The sequence below is a fragment of the Phoenix dactylifera genome, chromosome 5, assembly GCF_051530095.1.
Source record: "Phoenix dactylifera cultivar Ajwa chromosome 5, Ajwa_hap1_PhDact_Kaust_v1.1, whole genome shotgun sequence".
NCBI classification, from domain to species: domain Eukaryota; kingdom Viridiplantae; phylum Streptophyta; class Magnoliopsida; order Arecales; family Arecaceae; genus Phoenix; species Phoenix dactylifera.
Window position 1 is genome coordinate 36,364,452 of NC_143194.1, and position 9,993 is coordinate 36,374,444.

General features: G+C 40.9%; 1 protein-coding gene across 1 annotated transcript; it reads right to left on the minus strand.

Moving 5' to 3' along the window:
• Nucleotides 1-801: 801 nt before the first annotated feature.
• LOC149753566 (ethylene-responsive transcription factor ERF107-like) lies at nt 802-2,125 on the minus strand. The gene is made up of 2 exons (XM_089923566.1): nt 1,366-2,125; nt 802-845 (listed from the first exon to the last, which is right to left on the minus strand). The coding sequence occupies exons 1-2, from the start codon at nt 2,123-2,125 to the stop codon at nt 802-804; spliced, it is 804 nt and encodes a 267-aa protein (XP_089779692.1).
• Between the last annotated feature and the right edge of the window lie 7,868 nt (nt 2,126-9,993).

Below are 9,993 nucleotides of genomic sequence, written 5' to 3' on the forward strand. Positions count from 1 at the left end.
ATTGGGACGTGTTAGGTTTGAGATCACCAACTGGTCAACCTACGCAACCTAATTAATTTCAAACATGGATTTCTGACTTGTAAGTTTGATAGCTAGATGAGACCTAGAATTCGATGAGATCGACCGTCCTCAATTTGTTTTCGTAGTCAGAAGTAAAATTGCCGCCTAGTTTCGTAGTCAAGACCTTCAAGTGGAGGCCTCCCTTCTTTGGTTCTGGACCGATGTATCTACCAGTAGATTTATAGTCTAATAAGAAGCGAAGAAGAAGAAACCTCTTAATGTTGATGTAATTATAATCAGGCGTTTAGAATTTGGGGCTAATGTCTTTTCTGCTTTTGGTGAGAAAATTGGGGTTAATGTCAAGACCTCTATAAATTATGAAATAGAAGCTCATTGTAACAATAGCTTTATATTATAAGCTTCAGCTCAATTTTTTATTTGGATTAAGGATGGAAAGATCTATCTCTAAGTTTGTCTTACAATGAACCTTTACAACTTTTAGTACTCTAATATAAGTCAAATTGGCTTAAAAGTTGGTCGATGGAAGCATGGATTGGTTTAACATCTATGTTTTGGTCATGGTCTATATGTACTATATGTCATAAGACTACTTTGCCAAAAACTAGTCTTGGAACCTTATGATGTGAATCCCTATCTTTATTAATCATTCTAAATTTTTTTATCTGTACAAATTTGTTCTTCTACTAGTTCTCATTGATCAATCCCTGGTTAAGGTTAATTAATTAAGATTCTAGAAGGATAAAAATGACCTTGGTTTAATAGTAAATGAGGAACAGAACTCTACCTCTTCTCGCTCACTTCATCGGCCTCTTCTCCCTTAGGACCTGCTTAGATGTCCAAAACATATGAATTTAACATTATTAGGGGGATATAGGTAAGAATATTCCATTGTTTTCTAGCTAACTTAACTTGAGTAGGGATGTATGGGCAATGAGTCATAAGCTTCTATGGATTAATACAGAGAAACAAGAATTAACATATAAATATCAAAATAGTTTGGGAATTAATTTGCAAAAAAATCTTCATCCACGTACACCCCCCCTCCCCCACTACAAGAAAAAGGAGCTTTGGCGACGCTTTTTGAGGCTTTTACCGACGCTTATAAGCGTCGGTAATTTTCTTCCCGACGCTTTTAAAAGCGTCACCAAAGCGTCGGCTATGTCGGAGTGGAAAAAAAATTACTGACGCGTTTGAAAAGCGTCGTTAAAGGTTATTTTTAGCGACGCTTTAAAGCGTCGTCATAAATTATTTTTATGGAAAAAAAATATAAAAATACCCAAGAAAACCTTGCTGTCCCCTGTAAAAAAAAAAGAAAAAAGAACGGTTTCCTCGTTGCAGAGGAACTCCTCGCTGCACGCCCGTTCCAAATCGACGGCGTCAAGGGGCAAACCGACGGAATATTCTCCTCCGCCGACTCCTCCATCTCCGGAGACCTCTCCTTCTTGATCGGCCTCATCTCACCTTCCTTCGCCTCCTCCGCCGCGGCCGGCGCCCTCTTCCTCTTCCCCGCCGTCGCGAGCGGCGGTGGAGGGGGCGGGATGCAGCGGCCGGAGCTGCCGATCTCGTTGGGGAAGTTGAGGATAGCCTTGCAGCCGCGCATCTGGAAAGCGGCGCGGTCGTAGGCCTTCGCGGCCTCGACGGCGGTGTCGAAAGTCCCGAGCCATATCCTGGATCCCCGCCGGTTGGGATCCCGGATCTCCGCCGCGAACTTCCCCCACGGCCGCTTTCGCACCCCCCGGTACCGCCGCCCGTCGTTGTGCTCCGCCGGCCCTACGGCTGCTGCCGCCTCCGTCCACTCGATCTCGAACTTTCGGACCGGAGGTAGGGAGATGGTGAGCGACGGGAGGCAGAGGTCGGAGGCCTGCTGCGAGTCGCCGCCGAACCGGATCATGGGGTCGACCGGCTCGGCGAAGCGGTAAGCTTCCAGCACTCCGTAGGGATTGATGCGGCCGCTGCCGGAGAAGGGCTGGGTGGTGTCAAGGTAGTCGGAGACGGCGATGCCGTGGGGGGCGGAGGGCGGGGGAAGAGGGGAGAGGGGCAGGTCTCCGAGGAGATGCTCGCGGATCAGGTCGAGGGTGGAGTCATCGTCGACGATGGACGCCATGATAAGAATCCGGCAAAGCAAGAAGAGAGATAAGATAGAAGAGCCAATATTGATAAAAAGAGATTTGTAAGGGAGGGGGTTTGAGGGATCGGGAGAGGGGAGGGGATTGACACGGTGCTTCTCTGCTCTCCTTGCTCATCTCGGCTAGCTTCTACTTGTTTCTTCTTCGAGAAAGCGGGCAAAAACAAGCACAATACCCCGCATTTGAAGTTTTCTTCCGCTCGAGGATCAAGCTCTTCAGAGTCCTTACACTTGCAGAGGAACTCCATTTTCAGGCAGCTTCATGCCGGGACTTCTAAGAATGTCGAACTCATCTGATGGCGCAGAAGATCTCCCCTCACCACAAGACTTGTGGATCGCTGGCGAGCCAAGGAGTGGAAAGCAGGGTGGGGCTGTTTGTGCTGGAATTCTCCATTTCTTGAAGCTCTTCGTTGCAGCTGAACCAGATTGTGGCGACGAGAACGCTGAAATAGGAAGACTGCAGCTGATGACTTTAGGCTTTCGGAGCAGCGGTAGAGTCAGTGGTGATTGTGGCAGATGATCTCCCACCTTTGCAGGGGGAGGGGGCGAGCGGCGGAGAGAGAAGGGGAGGGGGGCGCCGTTGGGAGGAAAAATATCGGGAGGAATTTGCAGGGAGGAGGGGATAATGGCCTCCGACGACGTTTTCTAAAGCGTCGTTGGGAGGAAAAAATTAAAAAAAAAATGATTTTTGCTTCCGCCGACGCTTTTATGGGAGGAAAAAATTAAAAAAAAAATGATTTTTGCTTCCGCCGACGCTTAAAAGCGTCGGCCCAAGCCACGGGTTGCGACGACGCTTATAAGCGTCGGCGGAAGCCAGACTTCCAAAAAAATTACCGACGCTTCTACTTAGCGTCGGCAGACAAAAGTCGGGAAAGCTCCTTCTTCTTGTAGTGCCCCCCCCCCCCCCCCCCCCCCCCCCCCCCCCCCCCCCCCCCCCCCCTCCTTCCTTCTACTAATATATCAGCAATGGAGATTTCTTTGTTTCATGTTTGAGCCGAGATGTAGTTTAGATGTACGCAGCCGTGTCAATAGTGCAAGATTATTGGGATGCGACGTCTTGAAGCCATGTCTGAGGGAAGAGAATTTTGTGAGGTCATCTTATGGAAAACCCAATCAACACTTCAACCACGACTAAAATCTAAAAAAGCCAACTGTGCAAACCATACAAGGGTTGAAAACGGCATGCATAGATGAACCAAAGCCTTCAACATGATGCAATTCCTCATATAAAACTTGAATGGTCGGGACCCTCAAGGCCTTGAGACTCTTTCCAAGTAATTATTATACTTGTTCTGAAACATTGGCATGGATGCGATTATAAGGTAATTAAAGAAGATAAATGGTTCTCAGAGGAACTTAAAACCCCAGGGCTTGTAACTCTGTATCCATCGCCAACTTAGGATTGACCTAAACATGGAGGGATGCAAACCAAAACTGAATCAAGCTACATGTCAGGCAAGCGTAAGCCGAAGTACGCCGTCATGTATTTACGTGGTCCAGCTGATGATCCAGCTATGTTTGACATAAACAAACCTTTGGTTGGGACTGTGAGGGCTTGGGAATAAAGAAAAGGCTCCACACTTTGGTCCTCAAGGCACAAGGGCCATAGGAATAAAGAATAAATAACCTCTGCAACCCGACTGCTCTCCAATTGAGCTTTTGGAGCCAAATTATTGCAGCTACTGCAGCCTGAAGCCCTGAATTCACTCATCGAACTCCATGCCCGCAAATGCGACACTACCACTGTTTTCTTGATGAATTCACACTTCTGTCCCCGCGTGACCGGCAGAGTAGACGTGTTGTTAGACTTGAGATGTAATCCTTCAGTTTAGTAAATTCTTCTATGATTTAGATAAGTTTTGCTTTGGACCTTTGGTATATCTTTTGTCCGAGCTATTCATATTTGTGATGCAAACAACTGAGCTTTTCCTTGCTAACTACCTGATCTGCTTGATAGATAAGTAACAAGTGTCTGTAAATCTTCTCAACTATTAGAAATTTGATCTTAAAATAAAAATCCCACTTTCACTAAGTACACTGGATATGAGAACTCTCGCTAACCCCCCGCTCCCTCCCTCCCTCCCTCTCTCTCTCTCTCTCTTCCTCTCACACACCCTCCCTCTCTCTCACACACACAGTCTCATCCCCCCTCCTCTCTTTCTCTCTCTCTCTCTCTCTGGGCCCCTCTTTCATGGCTGCCTCTCATGCATGCTTTCCGATCTTTCATGCTCGGTCACTGTGGGGGAATGAGGTCCACTCGTACTCCTTTTATTCTTCTTGGAATCATTACTGGCCGGACTTGTTAAACTGTTAAATATACAATTTTAACCATTGTAAATTTACATGTCGAGTTTTGATACAGAAAACAGCTAGCCATCTCTCTCTCGATCTCTTTCTCTATAAGACGCACACTTCTTTTATTTCTCTCCCTCTGAAATTAAGAAGCAAATATTATATTCTTTAAGAAGAAATAAATATTATATGTTTTATTTTTTAATCAAGTAGTTATAGCTGTATTGAACTAAATGACACGGAAATGCAAGACATTGCGTATGCCTGGGGTTTCAAAGTTTAATATTTATAATACAGTTCTACCTTAAAATTCATGAGCTCCTTTTTGGTCAAACTGGCCGGTAGAGTCAAGGTTTGAGACCCACACGCAATTTTAATCTAGCCATCCAGAAGGACCACCACAATCTATGTGGACCGCTCTGGCTACAATAGAGGATATATAGGACTAACATTTACCATATTGGAAATTCAAATTGGGCGTCACCCTAATTTGACTTTTGAAGTCCAATTGCCTTTAAAACACGCTGATATAAGTAACAAGTTTTCTTCCAATCAAAGGTCATAATTAGGCATATCTCTCAATCTAAGAATAATTTGGCAAACTGGCTGCATATAAAGTTGATGTACAAGTTAAGATTTAGTTTCTCAAAATTTTAGCCTTTTTATGAGTATTTTTACTAGTCATAGCTAATTTGGGAATGTTGTAATCTCTTCTCAATATAAGAAGAATTTGACTCGGATTGAGCAAGGACGGACTTTTACTAGTATAAATACATGTTTTATAATTGAGTTGTATTACCATTGATGAACAAAGAGAGACCTAAATCCATCTTCTTCTTCTTTTTAATTTTATATTTTGAGATAGTTAAGTTGAGCAGGTTGAAGAAAATTTTATTCTCTTCGATCGGATCAATTTTAGAGTCATTTAACTTTATTATACTAAAATTTTATTACATGGGCTACTATCTTTATGTTTAGCATTGTAATTTTTCAGCCAACTGTTGCTCGTGATTTTGTCCCTAGACCATTCAACCTCTAGCCAAAAAAGGATGGGTTCGAGGGCAAATAAATGATCTAGGGATTAATAGCCCAACCAAATCCTTTCAAAGTTTTTTATTTTATGAAGTAGATTAGCAATTTCTTGGGAGAAGGATGTGTGGGATACGCAACTGCTAACTCAGGTTGTTGGCATTTCTCTCAACTTGGAAGAAGTCCAAGTTTCAAACCTTGGTTAAAGTTTCACTCTCAAAATTACAGCTAGCTGTCATATGTTTATCCCAAATCAATATCAAAACATTGATATTCAGATAAGCTAATGCAATTTGCATCATAGATATAATGTCATTTACCTAGTTTCACTTAAATTCACCCCACTTTTTTTTTATTCGTTCTACCTTTTTTCTTTTTTTTGATAAGTCGGACAAATCCTACACGTCTAGTATATATGAATACATCCCATAAAGTCAGAAGTTCTCAAATAATGCATGTTGTATGTACGCTCGTACTAATTAATATTTCATACAACCATACATATATATATACATACATATATGCAGTTGTTCATGAGTGCACGGTGGAATAAATCCGAAAGCGTTCTGAAAAATTAAACTAAGCATCCAACTTTGAATTTACTACTAGGTGACATATATTCAACTTCAACCAACTAGGTTTCTTAATTTCTTAACATGTTTCTCCAGGTGGGTTCCAAAAGAGACGGAAATTCCCTGGATGGTAGATATTTTTAGGCTCAAGCGAAGCGAGGGCCTACAATATGCGCATCTGCTTGTCCTCTCTGTCAGGAGGGGAACAAGGCTTAGGATTCCCTGAGTTTTGCTGCCCTCGTTGCGTCTCATCTCTTCTCTCCTTTCATTCCCCCCCAAAAAAACAAACAAAATAATAAAAAAAAAAGCTGTTCACGGTTCATCATATCGATCTGCTCTTATTCACATGTGTTCCCGCACCCACCCCTTCTTTCTCTCTCGTGACACCTATAGCCGTAGAATCACAGGTAGTAGATCCAATGTCCTGTGCAGCTAGAATTAAGCTTTTGACAAGGACTCATCATGGCAGGATTCCAACCACCATATCCTCTTCCTCTCTTTCTCCTCTCTCTCTCTCTCTCTCTCTCTCTCTCTCTGTGTCTCTTTTCTCCGACGCTAGCCAGTAGGAACACAACGTAGGAAGGCATGACCAGAGTCTGAGGTGGGCTTGCCATTACGAGATCATGGACTCGGCATAATAAGCTGATAGGGTTCGTGAGTTGGGTCCGTCGACATGGCATGTGCAATGTTCTCATGACCCATCATCATGTGATCAGCAGCGTTGCACTTTTTTCTGGCTTAATGCATGGATGGAGGGCATGACAGATGGTCGGGCTCATGGCATGTGTACGGGAGGGACGTGAGGAAGCCATCCATGCATGGGCCGGCTGACACCAAGCTAGGGACCAGTTGGACCTGTCAGCCAGCTGTTGTTTGGTCCAACCCATGCATCAAATCTTTGCAAGGAAGAAATCCAAGGCACCAAATTTTTGATGGACCCTCCGTATATAGCAAAAGCAGGTTAGGTGTTGACGATTAGAGTGGGTTGGCATGAGAGCATGATGAGTGGTCAATTTTTATAGGCCCTTGGATGGTAGAATTTTCTCTATGGTTATTCCTCTTGATCGTGATGGTGCACAGTGGACTGCATATAATACTGCAACATCACCGAGAGCCCATAATGATCTACTGCTTAGGCTCCGTTTGACAGAAGTCACAGAACTGTTGATAGTAAAGCTTTTGAAAGTAAAGCGTTTTAGAGGAAAACTTTTTGAAGTAAAGCTTTTATAAAAAGCTATTTGCAGTTTGGTAAGTACATTTTTAAAGTGCTGTGGAACTTTAATATGTGTTTGGTAAATAAACTGAGAAAGTACTTTTGGTATGACAAAATAACCATAAAGAATATTGTATAGTATTAAATAATAGAGCATAATAAAATATAATATGTATTAATGCATAAATATATGATATCGTATAATATTACTATAATGTAATATAATATTGTTATAATATAGTAATATAATATTATATACTATAGCATAATACTATAACATAATTTGATATTATATAATATAACATATCAATGTATTATCATATAAAATAATATAATATTATATTTATAGTATAATACAATAATAAAGGTATAAAATATTATATTTTCTATAATTATAATATTTTATTATGGATATTTTGGTCTAAAATAAAAAAATATAAATTAAAATAGCTTTCTGACATAGGCTAAAAGTGCTTTTCCGAGAAAGTTCTATTTTGGAGCTTTTTCCAAAAAACTGTTTTAGCTTTTTGGCAAAGCTAAAACAGTTTTCCGATTTTTTTACCAAACACTCATATTCCATTCAAAAGTACTTTTAGAGGGTCAGAAAGTATTTTCTGGCCTGTCAAAAGCTCCGCCAAACAAGGTCTTAACAATAAGAGTTTCTTAATCAATTCCTAGATGATGTATTTCCAGGAAAGCTATCGTATAATCGACTATACTTGATCAAAATGTGAGGGGTGCATCAAATTCTCCAAATAAGCATTAATTCTCTCAAAGAAGATCCGCTGATCGGCTATATTTGATCGAAATGTGAAATGAACACATGGTTAATTTTGGGTGTCCTTCATACACCAAACATGGCTTAAGACTAAATGAAGGTAGCCTGCTGAGTTGGAGACTTGGGCAAGTCCAAGTTTTACCGAGCTAATCTTCAAATAGATAATTCTAACAACAATGTATTGGGCTGCGTGCAGACTGACCTTGGCCCTTAGCCGGCAGGCATCAAGGCTGAGGTTGCAATACTGCTCTACGTACTCTTATTTGAAATCGCAAGAGAGTTTGATGCTACGATTTTGCTGATGTAGTGCCATGCTACGTAAAACCCTGCACACGGAGCCTCTGTAATGATATGAGCGTATGGAATTTTTTCCCACTTGATTTGAAGACATCGTTATCGCATCCAAATAAGCTGGGAGACCAATTCACGAAGTTGCACTCAGAAAGGAGGAAAGCAAGCAGGAAAGATCCAAGGCAATTGCCCTACCTTTTGAGAGAGGTTATGAGAAGCAGGACAGGTGAAGTCACGAGGATATTTTAGCCCTACAAGTAACATCCGGAATAATGGTGACTGAGAGCAATAATGGTGGCGTCATGCTACTATCTTTAGGCTTTCACCAAACTCCACTTTCTTCCATGGGCAAATGCCAGCATTTTCTTGGAGGGATACAGATGAATGATAACATTATTGGAAGCATCTAGGACTGATCGTTCAATGTTCTTTATTTCCGTGAAGGTTGCCTCATGCTTTATTTTGAAAGCTTTTAACTATATGGGTTGTAGTGTTGGACTTAATTATTACCTTCCTCACAACAATAGGCTGAGACATGACTTCACAAATGGCATAGGTAACTATCATCTTCTTCTTCTTCTTCTTCTTTTTAATGTTTAAAATATTCCTTAACTATCAAGGGGGAGCACGAAGTCCAAGTTCTCAGCTCACCCTCTTTGACCAAAGCCTTCCTCCTGTAAGATACTACATGAAAATGATCGGCATGGGTGACAGAAATTAGCTAATTTTCCAAATCCATCCGGTTGTTGAATAACATTTTGAAAATGAACATGAAATAAAAATAAATTCTAAGTACAATTTTTGCAGTTGATAGTTCTTATACACACACAAAAAAACACATATGGGTGCATATAGATATTCCTATATTGCACACGCTCACACACGCGCGTATGCAACCACGCACATTTGTGTGTGTATGTTTGTATATATGTAATGTGTGTGTATCTATATGTATGTGTATATATACGCATGTACGCACATGTACCTTAGAGATCCCTAGCCTATAAATCATGTGGCAAAAATTTGCATTATTTCATGTTATTTAAAGTATTTATTTTTTAACTATTTGATACATAGACCAAGGATTCTTAAATTCAATAATGTTTTTAACGTATATACAACTTAGAAGTACTTGATCGCATCCGACGGCTTAAAATATCGGTGTGCATCCTCCATCCTCTACTTAAACTTGACCAAATCTGAGTTAGAGTCTAATAGGCAGGGTTTAGTCCATCTCTTTCCCTCTCACTAAATGCGCACACGCATGTATAACATTGTAACTGAAGAAAGAACCATGTCAAGGTTAAAAGATTTAAATAGTAATCCACTTTCACCAAGTTTAACAATAAGTACTCCATACACACACACACATATATACATACATACATATGTAGGTATGGATGTTGTATTTGTATAGGTACGTATATATATGCATGTATAACATTGTAGCTAAGCATAGTTCAGATTTATAAAGTCATTCACTTTCACCCATGTTTAAAAGTACATATTCCAATGCTAATATAGGTTATAAGAAGATGAGGAAAAGATAAGTGCTCAAAATAATTAAACAGGAACTTAAAACAGGATGTTTGGCTACATTATCAGTTATTACACGGACTTGCGAGCAAGGACAAGATTTAATATAGGATAGACATTTCCTGAAGAAAAACGG